At 44.5% G+C, this 20,808-nt stretch overlaps 1 protein-coding gene across 1 annotated transcript in view; it reads right to left on the minus strand.

Moving 5' to 3' along the window:
• Positions 1–20,808, minus strand: part of LOC144827860 (pancreatic secretory granule membrane major glycoprotein GP2-like) — an 80,490-nt gene that overhangs the window by 28,210 nt on the left and 31,472 nt on the right. Inside the window, exons 3-4 of the mRNA XM_078686025.1 lie at positions 9,156–9,315; positions 173–242 (exon numbers count right to left, since the gene is read on the minus strand). Coding sequence (XP_078542151.1) covers positions 173–242; positions 9,156–9,315 — 230 coding nt within the window. The remainder of the gene's footprint in view (positions 1–172; positions 243–9,155; positions 9,316–20,808) is intronic.

The following is a 20,808-nucleotide window of genomic DNA, read 5'->3' on the forward strand; positions in this document are numbered from 1 at the left end:
TTACACATAACAAGAAACACTTCCAAAACTATTCAAGCACAACATTTCTGTATAATAGCGGATAGTAAATATTTGCAGAGCAGGGTGTTTTTGGGTGGGCTTCTTATGTAAACTGCAAATCGAATAACCACAGCAGTGCAGTAGAACACAATATGAAAGCAATGGTTTATACCTGAAATCCCAATTGGAGCCATTTCAAGAGTTACAGTGTCTTCTTTAGCAGAACGAGATGAAGATGAACACTGAAAGGGAATAAAAGAAAATCAAGGATGTTTAAGTTTTCACTTCACATCTGGAGGCTCTATCAAATCTGGAATTCTCGTTCAACTACCACACTCAACACCACACTGACTCTTGGCACCCCTCATTTCAGCTCACATTTTGCACCATGACCCGGCATACCCCTCAAATTTGAGATTCCTACCAAGCCTAACCTTTACATCTAGAACACTACCTATTCAAATGCTCCTACCATGTCCAGTATGAAAAGCAGCATTTGTCTCTAACAGGTACTCATATTCAGCACCTTCTCACATCCAAGCCCACTTTACAAGCGGAACACAAGGGATTGACTTCTCACTCAAAAGCAGCTCACCCAGTCAGTTGGCTAAACTTTGTTGTGGCTATTGGCAGAGAAAAAGCTGCAAGAGCCATGTACTGATAAGTTGACTAGTAATAACTGAACACTGCTGGTGGTCCCTGCTAGAGTGAGCGATAAACAGTAATTGCTGTCCCTGAGGTCCTGGATGCCGTGGAAGTGGCCAAGAGCCTGCAACAGAATCTCTGAGATTGGAAAAATGTTTGGACGTCAGGAGCTTCAGTGGGAACTTGTGGCAAAGGTATTTGATATCCAGTGGATCTCGCCAGATATATCTTGAGGCTTGCCGCACTGGAGGATTCAGAGCTCCATAAAAATTACTAAATTTGAAGGTAGAAATTTTGACCAGGCAAAGGTGTGACAAGGATGCAAAGTATGCAGCCAATGGGGTACCTGCAGCATCAGCTAACTTTAGATTTTACCCACTGTGAGCTTTTCCTGTCAAACCCAAAGGCCTCGGTGAGACCTCATCCAATAGCTATCCACCTTTGAGAAGACTTAATCAAATATAGCCGGCATCCTTGTCCTGCTGGAGGATTCTGACTTTCATTTCAGAGAATGAGCCAAAAGGTAGAATTTTGACTGGGTGACTCTCGCAAACAGCTTCCCGGGTGCAAACACACACAGCCGCACCCTAGTACTTCACAGGTCTTCAAAAGATAATTTTTGGGTAAAGAAGACTCTGTTCTTTTCCACCCCTTTTTATAGCCCCCACATCCCCACTCTGCCTAATGCTGAAAGAATTAGACTCCCCCAAAATTTCGCTCTCGATGCGCCTCTGGAAATGACCACAAGCAGGCAACTCCAGCACAAACCTGCTCTGACCTTACACACTCTCTTGTTTTAGTGCTATGAAAACAAACGCTTTGCTTGCCTCACTTAGTTCTCACACCCCCTCTTTAACCACTTCGCAGGCGGGGTAATTCCATGCGGTGCGGGGGGAGTGGCCACGCGTGGCACCGCAGTGCTCATGATGAGGCATCTGCCCAGTGTAGCTGGGCTCATGACGAGCTGGACTTGTCATGACTCCGCCCACTCCAATAGAACGCCCGCACTGGCGTGGAATTCGCCGCATGGGGGAGTGGGCGGCCGTTATGACGAGCCCAGCTCGTCATGAGCACAGCTTTACTGTGCCTCACGACGAGCCCGGCTCATCCTAAGCACGCAAGGGGTTAATATGAACATAAAAGCTTTTCAATTACATTTATAATCCTATACTGTGCTTCACATGGAAATATAGAACTCAAGGTTCTCACCACCCCAAATTAGCTCTCTGGTATACTTTCTCAAATGTAAGAATTACACGTATTCAGTATCTGTCAGTCACGGCCACTTTAAAACAGTGTACAACTCGACAAATTGTTATGTTCCTAAATTAACATCTCACACTTAAAAGCTCCTTTACATTTCTTTTGCTAGATGGACCTTTCTTTAAAACTCCACCAGAGAAGAGTGGTGAAGTATGCTCCACAAAGAGCAACTCAAAGCGTTGTTATTTGTTATAAAAAAATCTGCCTGTCAATGCTTTTCGCAAGCCTTTCGACCCCTTAAGAGGCTGGATGATGAGTATAATACGTCATATTTCCGATTGGGAAGGACGATGCACGGAAATAAGACAGTATAGTTGAATAAAGGGCGAGTGGATGCATGGCCAGATGCATCAATGCATAGATGCATAAATGGATGTATCAATGTATGGATGGAAGGATAAAGGAAAACAGGGACCAGTTCTTACGATAGCCGAGTGGGCTGATAGATGCTTGAGATTGGTTCTGGGACAGATGTATCTATGGATATATAGGCGTATGGCTGCATGAATGGCACAGTGCTTACAATAGGCGAGTGGGCACATAGATAATTAAGATAAGTGCAGGAACAGATGTATGTATGTTTGTAAATAAGTAGGAATGCGGGCCTGGTGGTCTGTTTGCTAATTACCCCACGATGATGTTGCACCTGTGTTGCAATAGGAGAAGGGAAATTCTGAGAAAAAATGAAATGTGTCTTTTTAAAGGATTTCCCTTCTCCTAAGTGCTAGTCACCTGGCATGTTGTCTGCACTTCTAAGTAGTGAGTAATGTGCATGTTTTCTCAGTCTCGCTGCAGTGCAATAAAGAAAAAAAAAACAGATGAGGTTTTCAAGGCCCAAAAATAGACCCCCATAAAGACCTATTACGAGTCCCTCAAAAATAAAGTGCTGGTGCTCAGACCCCCACAGACACCCACCCCCCACTTAAAGCCAGGGGAGCAGTGTTATGTTTGGGAAGTTGCAGATAAAATTGTAGGCTAATAATGGAAATTGTTGTGTGTGCTGTTTGGGTGATAATATCTTAAGTACATAGATTCAAATGTTTAAAAATACTATCTATAAAGTTGTCTGCGGTGGGTAGCAGAGAGAGTGGTACGGGGTGGTGGGGTGTGGCAGAGAGGTGAAAAGTGTGAGGTAGTGCACTTACATATAAATTGTAAAGGTCTACATAAATATTTAAATAAATACTTGCTGTTTGTTTTATGACACTACTTGAACCCCTTGACAACTTGCACATTGGCTAAGTGCATTTACTTCCCGAGATTTCATGAAGTTGTGCTTTGGGTTACTTGTAGCCCAAGCCCCGAGCATCATCTGCACCAAAGATTGTGGGCCTACACTCCATGAGTGTTGCATGGGCCCATTTCTTGAAATTCTGCTTGAGGCTCCTTCACGATCCCTGGTCTGTTGACTGGTGGGTCCCCTTGAAGGTAACTCTAATTTTCCTTGGGGTTTCCGGGTTTCTCCAGACATGCCCTGACTCCCTACCAAGTGGTGAGTCCCTCAGACTTTGCTGGTCTGCACCGAAGCCTATCTCTTCTTTCTGCACCGTTTGCTGTTGCCAAAGATTGTTGGGTCCAATCCGGAAACCGACACCCGCAGTACTCAACATCCTTTGTGGGACAGCTCGATTCCAGGTCCTGGTCATCACCAAAGCCTCCTGGTCCTTGTGGCTGAAGAGTCAAGCTTCACCTTCTTCACGTGAAATCACCCAACATCGATGGGCATTTGACTATCATGCTCCTGGCACATGACCCAGACTCTGTCCCCTCTGCTTTCAGGTTCTTTTCATCTTCGATTCAGGCTTGGATCACACCGTACACTTTCCACTTAGAAGCCATCAGCACTTTGCAGCCGATCGCCATTGAAAAGGCTGACGAAACACAACACCAAAAGACACCTATGCACCGGCTTCCCTGGGGGAGGTAACTTGAGTACTCTGGTGCTCCAGTAGGTGTTGGCTCTAGAACCCCTAGTTCTGAAGGGATTTGCTCTAAGACCTCTTCTAAATGTCCTTTATCTTTAAAAATCAAACATTGACTTTCCCCATAGAAGTTAATGGTGATTCGCGGCTGTGTTCACACCCTGCACTTGTCCCCAGTGGGTCCCCTGTGTCACTACCTTTGGTGGTTCCTGGTGGCCCCAGCGGCTCTTAAGGCTCTTGGACCTTGTGTCTATGCAAATCGTGGTTCTTATCCCACTTTCTTAATATATGGTTTGGTATGCCCCTATGGCTCAACATATGTTGTGCTAATTTACTGTGTGATATAAAGTTTACTGAATGTACTTTTGCCCCCAGCCTCATATGGAAACTAGTGGGATGTGTTTGGAATAAATACATATATTTTATATATATATACCTGGTGTGGTTCTCCCTTCATTTGGTAATTCACCAGATTATAGACTGGTAAAACAAGCTGCTTTATATTCCTTCAAGACTTAGCCTGAAGGCTGCTCTCCACAGGTACCACTAGGATAGCTTTTTTATAAAGGATGTCTTTAACATACTATCAATAAGGGTTATTTGGACTGATGCAATGTGCCCACTAGAATAGTGGAAAGCATATGCCAGGCCAACTTTTCACAGTCCACATTAGGCAGAACCAAGCATACCCTCTACAAATATATAAAAGCATTATAAAGATACCTTGGTTACAAACAACTATGATTGGAGAAATGTTTAAAGCAAATTGCACCTAAACGTAGCAAATAAACCAAAATATTTTATGACATGCAACAATTTAAAGTCAAACTCATCAAATGCAACAAAGAAGTAGATTACTTAGAAATAATAGCCAAAGGCATACTATAGAATCAATAGTAACCTATAAAAGTCCGTAAAATGTAAACAAATCATTTTTAATATAAATATTAATCCTATTTTATTACATCAGTCTAAAAATTAAATACAACTTAAACCTGTACATGATTTAAACAAAAAATGGAAAAATTCCCAACTGAAAAACAAACTTAATCTATTACATAAAATAAATGCAACACATAAACCTCACAATTCCAAGTAACAATCGCATAATATGTAAACAAACAATTAAATATAGCATTTCTTACCCAAAAGAAATGAAATAAATACGACTTTCCGACTTTCTGTTCTATCGTTGCAAATTTCTTTCTGTATGGACATAGTATAAAAAAACAACCAAAAAAACACAATAACTAAGCTTTAATCCTCCTTCAACACCCTCTACTTTAAAACTGCATAAACAATCTTTAAAAATGGACTTACCTGTCCTGACGAACAGTAGCATCATAGCACAACATGAATCAAGAAAAGGGATTACAAAATAACACATATAGATTAGAAAAAAAGGTAGTTGTAAAATAAAAATTGCAGCTTAACGAGTAATACATATTTTGAATAAATGTATGAAAAATGTATAAAATTATTAAACATGTAAAGCATGTAAAAATGTTGTTAAAAATGTTAACAAAATAGAAATATAAATCAAATATATATAATAATATAATATATACTGAAAAAGTGTTATCATTATGTTGAAAATATGTATTTAAAACAGCGTAAAAACTGTTAATCAATGGAAAAAGTGAAAAATGTACAACATACAATACTATTAAAACATAATTTTGTTTTTATTTAATAAAAAATGTTTTCTTTATTTAACTATACATGTGTTACTTCTAGAAAACGTATTTATTTATATTACTGTTTACAAACGTAAAAATAAAAATATATATATTTCGATAGACCAACAGTTATTTCGACTGCATACAAATAAAATTAAAACAGAGGACTCAATACTAAAATTCGAAAATGTAATAATCACACTCTAACATGAACCAGTTCTAAGAAAATGTTGCACACTAAAGGGGTGACATTTCCTATTCCCACTCCAATCTAGTCCAATTTGGGGAAGGTGTTGGATATTAAAATGGTGACATTTACTATTCCCACTTCAATCTAACCATATTGAGGGAAGGTGTTGAACACTAAAGGGGTGACATTCCCTATTCCCACTCCAATCAAAGCCTATTTGAGGAATGTATTGGACACTAACTAGGTGAAATGCCCTATTTCCACTGCAATCTAAAACATGTTATGTTAATACAATTAAAAACGTCATATGCACAATAAATACTCCCTTCCAAACACACAATTTTGTATCTATAAAATAAAATAAATGTAATTTAAAAATACACTAACCAGAACTACAATCCTTCATATTCATATCTAAACATTAACATATCTAAGATATGTATTATTCCTAATAATCATTTATATATTTCCCAAAATATCTGCTAACATTATTAAATTTAACACCATAAAACAGAAAAGAAAATCATATTCTATAATTAACAATCATAAAAACACAAAATCAAACAATCAATTAAAACAATAGAAAGTACTAAAATATTACAATTAAAAAATATATTTCTAATACTAATTGTATTATGAATATTTATCTTTCACAAACATAGCATGTAAATATCTTATAAAAGAAAATGTAAGATTATTTTACTTGTCTTAAATTATTTTGCATATATTTTTCTATGTTTTTCATTTGTTTCATGTATTTGCTTTTTAATATTTGAAAATATCATACCATTCATATGTAGTTTAATTAATTACAAATTATAATTTATCAAAATTATTAATGTAACAAAATAAATATAAAATAATACAATTTAAAATATAAAAACTAAATGTATATTTACATTAATTATAAATGATAATTTATTCAAATTATGTAACAGTGCAAATACGACATGCCTTACTGGGCAACCAGAAAGGTGGATGGGATCCCGGAGGCCACACCACTCAAGGCCAGACTGCTAGCAGATCCCATGGAAAGTAAAGCTATTTCACTTATTTAACGGAAAATAATTAACAGTTTACCAGACCTGTTGCAACAGCTATATATGAGTTGGCAGAATGATGTGGGGGACTTGGATAAGGAGGAGGATTGGTGCAAGGTGCTGTCCTCCCCACGAGAGGTGGCAATACCATCCCAACTGCGGCTTTCCAATTGAAAAGTTTGCAGCACACATACACTTGGTTAAGATGGGCCGAAGTAGCTCCGCAGACTGTAGACGGGGATGTGGGGAGACAGGCATGTTTTATCATATTATCATATATCATATACTCTGGGAATGTCTCTAGATCCAGTCATTCTGGAAGGCTCTCAACATGGTGGTCAGAGAGGTCAGTGGGGTAGCCTTAGGATGATCCCCAAGTAATGTCTGCTCAATACATGGGACGCTACAGACTTCAATCGAATAGACCAAATATGGGCAGCCACTGACTTTATGTTAACGAAGCGTAATATAGTCTGTATATATAGTTGGATGGGAACAGGATATTGATGGGTGCATGTTGGCTGAACGAGCAGTCTTCACAAATAGAGGATGCCCTAAGTAGTGGGACATGGTGTGGGGGAAATGGAATATATTTTGAAGCAATACTTGCTTCTCTCCATTGATGCTAGAGCATGGGCCAACAAGGCTAACTCGAAATACTATACGGAGTGGGAGAGGGTGCTGTACCATCCGTTAAGGATATATTGTGATGAGTTAATTGCATTGAAATATGTAATTCTAATAAATGCCAATAAATAGTTTAATTAAAAAAATTGATGTAACAATTAGAATTCAAAATATTTTTTTATTAACATTATGTTAAGTATTTATTTGCATATCATTATAAAAATTAATCTACTACGTACTTTTGAATATTCACTTTTTAGAATTCACCATACGCCTATACCATAAAAAACCCAATATACCACTTCAAATACAACTAGAACACCTTTATTTTTACAACATAAGTAGACATTTCCAAAATGTCATAATTAATATATTTTTTTCTCAGAATACAAATAAAAAATTAGTAAACATGCTAAATCAAACACACTACAATAAATGACATACTAATTAACATTTACAAATTGTATTACATACAACTATATGTGCTAAATTGACATATTTCATACCAATATTAAGAACATCTCTTAAAAGAATTGTTTTATCTTCAAATTTACTCTTGTTGATATTTTTACATGCCGATATTCTTGACACAATATTTTTGTATTCCATAGGTTTTTTCCCCATATTTTGTCCAAATATCCTTAAGACATAGGGGGCATTAGGATGACGGGCGGCCTTAGTCCGCCCACCATCCCATCAGATTACGGGACCGCCGGCCATAAGGGCAGGGGTCCCGTGGGGGGTATTAGGATGCGCCCGCCACAGTGGCAGGTGCATCATGCATTTTTAACATTGTGGTGGGCGGTGCTCTCAGCACCGCCCGCCACTATGCGAAAAATGCATGTGACGCATTTGCATAGACAAAGCGGCAGGCACCGCACGGTCCTGCCGCTTTGTCTATGCAAATGCTGGGGGCTACCACACATCCCCCCCATGTGCACCCCCCACCTCACCTTCAACATGGGGGCAAGCAGGGGGCCCCCAAAGTGAAGACCGCAAGCCTTTCCGTGGCGGCAATGCCGCCACGTAAAGGCTTCTCAAAAATCCCATACTAATATGGATGGCGGTGTCTCATAGACAGCGCCACCATATTAAACTTTTTCTGACCTGGTTGCAAGGTGACCGGGACGGAAAAGCGATGGACGGTGTTTCCTTTTGCCGCAGTCCCCCCTGCCATTGAAATATGGCGGGGGAAAATGGGTGGCGGGCGGGTGGCGTGCGTGCAAGGATGTCGGGCTGATCGCCACCGCCTGCATGGTGGTGGCGATCCACCCGACATCCTAATGGGCCCCTTACTCTTCTACCCCGTGTTTTGCTTAATGGTTATTCCGCATCAAATTTAAATTCCTGTTAAGTTACTAGCTATTAACCAATTACACAATGTGAGACATGCGAATATTAGTTGGGGTGGTGGAGTACCTACCTCAAGTAATAATCTAAATCCTTGTCAGGGTGAGCTACTAAAGTCACCAAATAGACCCGAGCTTTTTTCCTAGTAGTGCAGTCAGGCTTAACTTGAAGGAAAATATTTACGCAGTACCAAACTGTACTAAAGTCATGACACAACATAATAAAAACCCCAACCTAATTTAGAAAAATAAAGAATAAGTTGATTCTGTTTGAATATTCACGTCTTGCTGTACTCACTCACACTCCTCACAGAGAAAAGTTCCACCTTTCATGCCAGTAACTCACTGACTGTGCTCACACCTGCTTCAAGTGGGGCTCATGCATCAGCTTGTTTAAAAAAGAATTTACATTATTTTTGTGCATCAACCTCATCACTTACCTGGCAGGTATTTGACGGTGTGATTGGGCAAAGGGACACATCACACTTCATATATACTTCAGACTGGTCTTTAAAGATGAATGTCTCTATCTCAAACATGACTTGCAGGGAGTGGCCATTTTGAATCAAATGTACATTCACGTCCTGGGTCACTGCACAGCTGCAAAGAGAAGAGCATTGTGAAGGTAAAATTAAAAGACTGTTTATAAAGCACAACACCCCCTAAAGGAAGCTGACCCATGATGTGTGCTTAATTGCCCTACAAGGGCACTGGGTGAGATGTCCTTATTGTACAGATATTGTGTAAGTGTATGAAAGTGAAAGATGTTCAGTCCTTTTTAATCAAAACTGATGTCCAACAGGGCTAACTCAAGGATGGGTTTGGCTTCCCTTTTTTTTATTAGTGACATGAATATGAAATCATTTGCTTCTGAATCATGTATAAACAAATTTCACTTTCCATTTTTCTAGTTCCTCTTTAATAGCACAAGGGGAGTTAAAGCCAGCTTGTGTGTTAACAATCATTCTATTAATGTGTTGCTCCTTCGGGGCTTATAAATAGCATGGATGGGGTTTTGTAGTCAGTTGGGCTCATGGGGCTGCCAGCAAAAGCACTGTTGCAGCTGGCCTTCAATTCTACTGTGTTTAAATGAGTCTCACCAGGGTGGGGAGTCACAGAGGCTCCCTTCCGGTTAGAATCTGAGATGCTGATTGTACAGGGTGATGTCACTATTGCATCAGCATCAATGGTACACTGAAAATGTAGACCCATGTGTATGTGTTACCATGGCAGTTTGTTTCATAATTTAAAGGCCAAAGCGTAGAATGCTACAAGGAGCAGGCAATGTAATTTACATTGGTTATTGATGGCTTACTGTAAGGAGGATAGAATATAAGGGGAGGAAAGGTTGGAGATCAGGGTAATAATCAATAAGTGAAGGAAGAGAAAACCTTATCAGTTCTTAATATTTTAGCACCATATTTCTCACACAAGGGGGTGCAAGGGTGACTTAAATTCCAGAATTGCATTTACCAAGCTTCACAGGGCCACCTAGTGGTAAATGTGGAGTAATGCAAGGCAGCCCAATTCGCTGCTTGGTGCTACTCTGCCTCAGCAGGCGTTCCATAGGTGGAAGGTGGGTGTCCCCATGCTCCCACCAATGGATGTTGGTGAATTCCTAGATTTACCATTAGTAGTATTCCTGGAAATGTGTCAAAATACTGCACCTCCACAGTGGAAGCGTAATGAGAATAAATATGTTTATTTCTCCTTGTTTTTCTTCTTTCTACACAAAGGTAGAGGAAAAAGCCTCAGAGGATTGTTTTTATGCAGGAAGGTGTCCGTTCCTGCACAAAACAAATCCTGCCTACAACGCAGGCACCCTTGCACCATGGTGCAAAGGTACCTGAATTGGCGCTTGCAGCAATTTGTGCACCAGCAAAGACAGAGAGCAGGAATGTGTTGTATAATAATAAATATTGCACATTCCTACCCACTCTCCTTCATGCAGCTCAGGGCAGGAAGGTGAATTTTCAATATATGCCCCATAATGTATACAAATTTTTTTTTAAAAAGGAGAATACCCTCATAAATATTATCAAAAAAGGGCAAGTACATATCATCAGTCAAAACAGAGTAGGTAAATGTTGAAACAAGGAGTTACCTTGGGGCCAGGTTGAGTTTGCAGAGGTTCTGATCCAGAAACAGGCCATATAAATGGAAGAGGCAGTCTGGATACCTCCCTGTAGGTGAAGGAGTTATGTTGGTGACAACATCATCCATGAGATTTTTTTATTGAGTCCGACTATGTGGGTCTTGTGTCCATACACCCACTGCTGTTCTTTCATTACGAGAAAGCCAACTTAAAGCAGGAATAGTTTAATTCATTTGGGGTTTTCAATTATCGTCCCCCTGATTATGTTCCCATTGTGCCCTTGTTCCAAAAAGTCTGTAGTGAGTTAGATCGTAGTGCAATGACAATGTATGTTGCGTTGATGGTCCATGATAGGTATCATGACCTTGTGTATAGTCATGCACATCATCATCGTTGAGCAGTCGAAGGAATGGAACTCCTCCCTCTATGCCAACTTCATCAACTGCAAGAAGCCATTTGACATAATGGACAGAGGGACCCATTAGAAGCTCCTCCACTACTGTGGTGTACTAGACAAACCTATAGGAATCATTAGGAACTTTTACGAGGGAATGACCTGCTAGATAGTCCATGGAGGACAACTCACAGAAACCTTGAAAGTGAGGACTGGAGTCCATCAGGGTTGTTTGCTCTTGCCTTGTCTCTTCTTGCTGGCAATAGACTGGATCATAAACACATCCACAGCAAGAAAAATAAAGGAAATCCAGTGGACCCCTTGCACACAGCTAGATGACAAGGACTTTTCAGATGACATGGCCCTACTCTCCCAGACGGGTTTCCGCCCCAAGCATGGGACAGAAACCGCCCTGATTGCGGTAACGGAAGAAGCTAGGGGGATCTTGGATCTGGGGGGATCAGTGGCAGTCATCCTCCTCGATCTAAGCACCGCTTTCGATACGGTGAACCATAAAATTCTACTGCATCGACTCCTCAGGTTGGGAGTGCCAGGGACAGCAATAACCTGGCTCAAATCCTTTTTGGGCGACCGATCATTCCAGGTCCTCGAAGGTGACACCATGGGCCAGATGTAGGTAGGCTTTTACCGGTCAGTAACGGCCGATTTCAGCCGCTACCGACCGGTAAATGGATTTTGAGATGTAGGGGGCAGAATCGGTAAATTTACCGATCGGTAAATTTACCGATTCTGTAAATTACCGAATCGGTATTTTTACCGATTCGGTAATTTTGAGATGTAGGTGGGACTCTTCTGAGTCCCACAAGCCTTTCCGAATCTGTATTTTACCATCAAATTCAATTTGATGGTAAAATACCGATTCCGGTGTGCATGCACATGTGTGCATGCACACCTCTGCCATATGACAGGCAGACCTGCCCTTAGGGCATGTATGCCTGCCACACGGCTCACAAACCAGTTTTGGGGGTGCTGGAGGGTGTCAAAGTGACACCCCCTGCACCCTTGTGAAATTCGGTATTTACCGATTCGGTAAATACCGAATCGGTAATGCCCATTCATTCCTATGGGCTTCAAAGCCCATAGGAATGAATGGGCATTACCGGTCGGTATTTACCGAATCGGTAAATACCGAATATTACCGATTCGGTAAATGCACATCTGTATTTACCTACATATCAGTACTTCTATTTTACCGATTCATAAATACCGAATCGGTAAAATTCTGTATTTATGAGTCGGTAAAATAGATTTACCTACATCTGGCCCCATATCCCTTAGCAAACCCCTGGGCTGTGGGGTGTCGCAGGGCTCATCTTTGAGCCCTACGTTATTTAATGTGTATATGAGCCCACTAGCTGAGATTGTCCATCCGTTCGGTATAAAGATCATCACATATGCCGACGACACTCAGCTAGTGGTATCCCTCAATCAGCTAGACAGCCAACTAGCACAGGTCAACCTGAGGGACTGCCTAGAAGAAGTTAACAACTGGATGACCTCTTCATGTCTCAAACTTAATGGAGACAAAACGGAGCTGATGCTCCTCGGTAGCTCAGTTCCCCCACGATCAATTCAATCTGGCCCGCCTGCCTTGGTCTTTCCCCCACACCCAAAGACACTATAAAAAGCCTCGGCGTCTGGCTGGACAAATGTCTCAGCTTCAACAGTCAGGCAGCCAAATTATCAGCCACCTGCTTTGGCCTTCCCAGACTTCTTAGAAAGATTCTTCCCCTCCTGCCCTTTGAGGCTAGGCAGATTGTGGTCCAAGGCCTAATCCAGTCCCGCCTTGATTTTGGCAATGCCCTCTACCTAGGAGCCCCTGAATATACCCTACGAAAGCTCCAGATAATACAAAACTGTGCTGCCCGAACTCTGCTTCAGCTCCCCCACCGTCTCTCAGCAAAACCCAGCCTAAGAAGTCTTCATTGGCTCCCTGTCAGGGAAAGAATCAATTTTAAAACTCTCTGCATCTCCCATCAAGCATTTTGGAAAACAGGTGCAGTCATTAACCATTCCTTAATCACCCCCTACCACCCTACCAAACGGCTTCGCTCTGCGCATGCCTTCCTTGCCACAGTCCCCACGATTAAGAAATCAAGATGTGGGGCCGGTCGTTTTCTTACAACGCGGCTAAACTGTGGAACTCTCTCCCCCTTTACCTGAAATCCGAGCCCAACCTGCTTTCATTTCGCAAACATTTAAAAACCTTTCTTTTTAAGAAATCTGACTAACTCCTGATGTTAGCAGTCTCACCAGAAAGCACCTTCTTTTTTCAAGCGCTAGGACGCCTCAGGGCAGCTACCGCGCTCTATAAATTTTCTTTTCATTTCATTTCATTTAATTTCATATACCTATCAGCAGATGCAAGAGAATACTGACAAATCAAACGAGCACAACTTAGCCTCAACATCCACCGGGGAAAAACTGAGATTCTGAATGCTAGCACGCAAAGCACAACTGCAGTCACTGGAAGAGGTTGTGGCCTTCACCTGGGCAGTGTCATGCAAGTAGAGTGGCACAGATGCTGACATCAAGTGAAAGTTTTCATCCTTGATAAATCTTGTTTTTTACTCAAGAACCAGATAAAATAGAGTTTTGTCATATTGTATTGACATGTAGGGGACCTGAAAGTCTCCAGAAGCTTCCCATTGGTAGGCAGGTTCTGGTAGTAACCCAGGGTAAGGAAGTGCCCTTTTTGTATGTTTATGGTTTCTTCAGGAAGGCCTGAAAAGACATTTAAGAGATAGAAAGACAATAATACAGCCTAAATACGTAGGCTACACTGGCCACATCTTTATCTAGCATTCCTTGCTTTACGATCCAGTCCAGGTTTCCCAGCGCATCGGAGCAGCAGTGGCGGCGGCAGGATGCGAGTAGCAGCAGCAGCAGTAGGTGCGGGTACCAAATTGCACTGTACCACCCATACCACTCCGTCTGAGCTGCGAGAAGGAGTCAGAACCAGAGAGGCGGAACCAAGGATGGCGGAGAGGCGGATGGTAGCTGAAGAGCAGAGGAGTTAACAAGGGGGTCTGTCCGGGCCTCGTCACAGTCCCACAGCTCCCACGGTCCCAGTGGTTCTTTTAAGGGCCCCTCCAGTGGTCAGCAGATGATTAATGGCCACGACCGAGGCAGCAACAAGGCTCAAGCACTCCCCCTGGTCCTCCCACTCTCCTCTCCCCCCATCATGCCCAGACTGCCATAAACTGTTGCTCTTCCTGCAATCTCTATAAACAGTGGCCGGAATCAATTCCTGGTCTCGTTGCAGCCGCTGCTGCAGTACAAGCCAGGTCCACTTAGACCCTAGTGAGGCCAGGTGTGGCCCGCGGCCACCCGCCATTGGACTTTTGCTGGCCATCTCGGTTAGAGCCGCCCAGTGGGGGGAGCTTCAGTGGCACCCGTGACCGGCAGAGAGGTACGCTCAAGGTAAATGAGCGCTGCATGTCGTGGGAAGCAGGGCTGACTCTCTCCGTATCGTCGCGCCCTCCCGGGGCTTTCCAGAGTCCCCGTTGAGGTAAATTCTGTCTCGGCTCACCCCCGGAGGGCTAATATTTTGGGTGTGCTGCAGGGGGCCAGAGGTTGCAGGAAATCGAGGGACAAGGATTGGATCCCGGTGTGGGAAGCCAAGTGAACAGTTGACATCCAAGTCCTTGAGCGGTGGTGTGGCTAGCGGTGGTGTGGCTCACAATGGTAGTTTCCAGGCGAAGACAGTGGCACAAAGATCATTCAGCCACAACGCTAGGACCCCGGGTACAGACACCTGCCTTACTCAAAGAGTAAGTTTAATTGTACTGTGGCACTATATAGCCACTGACAACAGGGCACCCCTATTGAAGGATGAAAAAAAAATAAAAAGCCTCTCAGCGACAAGAAAACGCCCCAATAAATGCATTCCCCCGACTAAAGTATCACCCAGAATTCTAAGGAGTGCACAGAACGTAGTCCCTGACAAAAAGTCCTTTTTAAAGTCCCGAGCAGCAGGTCTCATAACTAAATTTTTATATAAACGTCCTCCTAATGATGAGTGCTCCCTCGCCCGACAAACGAATCAGGAAGGGCCAAGGCCAGTAATGGAATGAACCACCTGCCAAGGAGTCCTTCCAACAAAAAGTTCCCTGCAATGCAAGTACAAAGTACAAACATCGGAAGCATAAACATTGAAAGATGCCGGTCTCAATCTTGCTCTGGGCCGTGTAGCCCCCCAGGGGTTAAACATAGACACGCAAGTGACCCACCTGTTGACACCATCAGCTTCAAAAGATCCACGACCCACCACCACCCGCAACAGGTACCTCACAGGAATTGGAGCAAGATCACCGCAGACCAGCTCACCACCTCCCTCAGCCAGAGCCCACCCGCCAACACAACGGACCCCAACGAAGCAGCCCGCAACTTCACACAGTGGCTGACCGCCTGCGCCGACGACCTCGCGCCACTAAAGAACCCTCCCAGCAGACCCAGAAGCAAGAAGGCATCCTGGTTCACTGACGACCTCAAGGACTCCAAGAAGACCTGCCGCACCCTCGAGAAAGCCTGGCTCCTCGACCGGACCACCGACAACATGACCGCCCTCAAACACGCTACCCGCAAGCACCACCAGCTCATCCGCACCACCAAGAAGAAATCCCTGAAGGAACGACTGGACAACAACGCCCACGACAGCAAAGAGCTCTTCACTATCGTCAAGGAGTTCTCCAACCCCAGCACCGGCACCAACGACATCACTCCGTCACAAGACCTCTGCGACTCCCTCGCCTCATTCTTCCACCGCAAGATCGCCGACATCCACAACTGCTTCGGCGCCCCACCCACGCACCCAACCATCAAACCAATGCCCCCCACCGCCACCCTTCGCACCTGGACCACGGTGACCACCGAAGACACAGCCCGCACGATGAACACCATCCACTCCGGATCACCGACCGACCCCTGCCCACACCACGTCTTCAACAAGGCCGACTCCACCATCGCACCCCAACTCCGGAACATCATCAACGCCTCCTTCAACACCGCCACCTTCCCGGAGAGCTGGAAGCACGCCGAGATCAGCGCCCTCCTGAAGAAACCTACAGCGGACCCCACCGATCTCAAAAACTTCCGCCCCATCTCGCTCCTCCCTTTTCCTGCTAAAGTCATCGAGAAGATCGTCAACAGACAGCTGACCGCCCTCCTCGAGACGAACGGATCCCTCGACCCCTCGCAGTCCGGATTCAGAGCCAACCACAGCACCGAGACCGCCCTCATCGCAGCCACCGACGACATCCGGACCCTGCTTGACAAGGGGGAAACAGTGGCCCTCATCCTCCTGGACCTGTCTGCTGCGTTCGACACGGTCTGCCACCGCACCCTAGTCCAGCGCCTCAGCAACATCGGTATCCAAGAGAAGGCACTGGAGTGGATCATCTCGTTCCTCGCCGGAAGAACACAAAGAGTCCGCCTCCCCCCGTTTCGCTCCGAGGCCACCGAAGTCATCTGCTGCGTCCCGCAAGGATCTTCACTCAGCCCCACCCTCTTCAACATCTACATGAAACCTCTCGCAGCCATCGCACGCCAGAACAACCTCAACATCATCTCTTACGCCGACGACACCCAGCTGATCCTCTCCCTCACCAGAGACCCCGACACCGCCAGAACCTGCCTACATGAAGGGATGAAAGACGTCGCCGAGTGGATGAAGGACAGCCGCCTGAAACTGAACTCGGACAAGACGGAAGTCCTCATCCTGGGATCTTCGCCCTCCGCCTGGGACGACTCCTGGTGGCCCCCAGCCTTGGGCACCGCACCCAAGCCAACCGACCACGCACGCAACCTGGGCTTCATCCTGGACCCCTCCCTCTCGATGACCAGACAAGTCAATGCCGTCTCCTCATCGTGCTTCAACACCCTGCGTATGCTTCGCAAGATCTTCCGCTGGATCCCGACCGAGACCAGGAAGACTGTCACCAAGGCACTCGTCACCAGCCGACTGGACTACGGAAACGCCCTCTACGCCGGAACCACAGCCAAGCTACAGAAAAGACTCCAGCGCATCCAGAACGCCTCCGCCCGACTCATCCTGGATGTCCCCCGACGCAGCCACATCTCCAGCCACCTGAGGAACCTGCACTGGCTCCCCATAGACAAGAGGATCACGTTCCGGCTCCTCACCCACGCACACAAGTCTCTCCACAACCTGGGCCCCAAGTACCTCAACGACCGCCTGACCATCTACACGCCCACCCGCCAGCTACGGTCCACCAGCCTCGCCCTCGCAGCCATACCACGCATCCGAAAAGCCACCGCCGGAGGAAGATCCTTCTCTTACCTGGCTGCCAAGACTTGGAACTCCTTCCCCATCCACCTTCGGCTGACCCAGGACCATCTCGCCTTCAGGAAACAACTCAAGACCTGGCTGTTCGAGCAGTAGCATACCGCTCCCCCCAAGCGCCTTGAGACCCTCCCGGGTGAGTAGTGCGCTATACAAATGGCATGATTGATTGATTGATTGATTGATTGCTCTAACTCAAGGAAACCATGAGCAGGTTGTGACAGCCCAAATACACCACCAGAAATAACTCACCATGCAGTCTCCTGTTCAGCCACTTCTTCTAGTATGCACAGGTCCTGGACCAACTAAGACAGAAGAGTCTGAGCATCTAAAAAAACCTTGGGTAGCTATCACAGATATTTCTTCAAAACCTGGAATCAAAGATACAAAGTACACTGGAGCTCACCCCAAAGCTCTTCAGAACAGTCAATGGAACCCGGTTTCCCCCTCCCCAACACAAATCTCTCAAAGCTATAGTACCTACGGTAGCAGTCTCATTAACGACCCAGAAGCAACCTCACCTGGTGAAACAGTCCACACTATGGCCAGGGCATTACTCTGGCAATCGAACATAATGGAGTTGCAAATCGACCTCCTAACCACTATTGCACAACGCCTAGTGGAACTGACCAAAAAGGTTGACTTCATAGAGAACAAGCTTAGTGTCAATCAGAATAACCAGCGTTACACCTGTTCATGTGTAGATCTCATAGATAAATGGGCAACACTTCCAAAAATCCTAACAGACCTTGTAGTCTCATTAAAAACTCAAACAAGAGGCGCCATCGGCCCGACAAACAATAGTAGCACTGCAGCAAATCTCAAACCTCGCTGACCCTCACGGCAACTTAGCCACGAACAATTTGGGCAACCCCTTAACAAAGCCCGACGCACAAGGACTTCTCGTATTAACTAAACTCCCCATCATTCCACCCAGTCTCAATCCTAGCTCACAAATCTCAAATCCAGGGAAGTACCTCGAGGGCAATGCCTCCATTCAGTTAAGGAAAGAAGAACCTCTTTCAAGGAGGGCCAAGAAAAAATTAAACAAACAAGAGAAAAAGGCCAAGGCATCAAAAAAAGTTGCTCTCCTATTACCAACCCTAACTCAAAATTCACAAATTGACAAAGACAAAACATAGTTCTATCCAATTTTCAATAAAAACCACGTCCCAAGCAACTCAACATCCACAGCACCAAACCCTTTGGATGCCAAACAAGAGACTGACAGGCCTTTACAGCCAATTCTCTGAACGGGGGACTTTCACAGCCCATCAGGCCCGGCAACAGTAACTCAACTACCTCATTCATCGAACATCATGAACTTAGAGCAGAGCAGTCTATTGTGCTCAACCAAGGAACAAGAACTTTTACCCTCAGTCTCCCAGATGCCCCGCGATCAATCAGCACACCCATTCCAAAGCCCGATATACAGTCCAGAACCACACCAACGGGAACCTTCCCCAAGCCTTAATTTAAATATTGTTCAGACGGGTCTAAGCATCCAGCCCAAAGCAAACCAGGTCAGTAAAACTACTTACGAGGTAATCCTTACCCCTAGATACTTCATTAAAGGCCAACATGACATCCTAAACAGGGGCAACGTACTTCGACTAGTTAAGCAGATCCAGACCCTTACAGAAACACACTCAGACGACCTAGCCTGGGTTAAGTTCCTGAGTCTCTCCAGGGAATCAACATCAATGGGGTTGAGTCGCCACTCCCAGGTGGGGCTAACACCAGAAGAAATAGCTCAAATGGCTGATAGGGGTATTGACATCGCTTTTCCCATACACGAGAAATACCCACATGTACTAGCAGTAAGGGGGACAGCGAGCAATCAACCAGGGAATAGCTAAGCCGCAGAGCCAAGACTTTACAACGCCTACAGGATAACAAGTACGCTTGACCACAGGACAGTCCACATCAGTGGGCCAAAGAATATCTTCATGCATGGCACTTGTACTGGTCCAGAAGGCCAGCCACCACAACTGCACTTCTAACACAATAAATGCTGCTCATCAACAGATCATGAACAGAACACCGGGAAACAACATACAGCTGTCCATCACATCCTGGAGCGTCGCTGGGCTAAAAAGATTGCTTGGGTACAATTCAGTAAGCAATTACCTTTGAGAAAATTACATCCAGTGACTACAAGAGACATGGGCCACCAAAACCCTAATTCTCCCAGTTTTTTACGAATTTCACTCTGCAGCCATAGAACATAACATCTTTGGGAGAGCACCTGGTGGGCTCTCAATCTTTATTAATCAAGCCGCAGAATAGAGGCAACCTTATTAACAACAAACACCGGCAATCTGCAAGCGGTATTGATCTGCGAATTAAAAAGCAACAACATCTCAATTAGTCTTTTGTTAATTAATTGCTATGTCAACCCTGCCTCTCAGCAAAAAAAACCATGTGCTAAAAATATTGACAACAAAAATGGACCACCTCATGAATAAATATGTCTCACACTTTTCAATTATTGTCGGGGACATGAACACCCGGGAGCTGGGGCACTCTAAAACAGACTTTAAGAACCAGACTGAACCAGCCCCCGTTCAGCAAATATGATTTCTGCCCACACAATCAAAAAAGCTGCGGATCCTTTCTGGCTTCCTCTCTCCACCTTCAGGGATAAGTCCACAATTGATTACATCTTTATATCGGATAACCTGATAACATACTTTAATACCTTTGAAGTGGGAAATAGGGACGAGAGCGATCACAGACCAATGAGGGTATCTCTTCAGCTAAATGGGAAACCTGCAAAAAACTGGCACCACGCAGTTTTGAGCAGAATAAAATGGTTCACAATTCCAGGTCCAAAACTCCTTGAGTGGATACATAAAGAGTCGAGCCCCACATACTTAAGTACTGTATACCCCTTATAGCTCTGGAAAGTACTCCTTGTTCAATTAAAAAACGTTCTTGGGGGACGAACAAGGGTGCGTTCATGCCCCTTTACTTTTTAATCTCTATACAGCCGACCTGGGAAAAGCCCTGGAGTGGGCAAATCTACTAACACCAAGGCTGGGGAATGTGCGGCTCCAAATTCTCCAATACGCCGATGACATAGTTATAATGGATCACATTGAAACAGGCCTACAGAAAGACTTAGAAGCTCTGCACAGGTTTAGCCAAAAGAACAATCTCTTGGTGAACCAGGAGAAGACCAGGATAATTATCTTTGGGAAGTATCACCGAAAGAAGACAGCACAATGGCACCTAGGTGACCTTCAAATTAGAACATGCACAAGTTATAACTATTTG

This window comes from Lissotriton helveticus, chromosome 4_1 (genome assembly GCF_964261635.1).
Source record: "Lissotriton helveticus chromosome 4_1, aLisHel1.1, whole genome shotgun sequence".
Classification (NCBI taxonomy): Eukaryota; Metazoa; Chordata; class Amphibia; order Caudata; family Salamandridae; genus Lissotriton; species Lissotriton helveticus.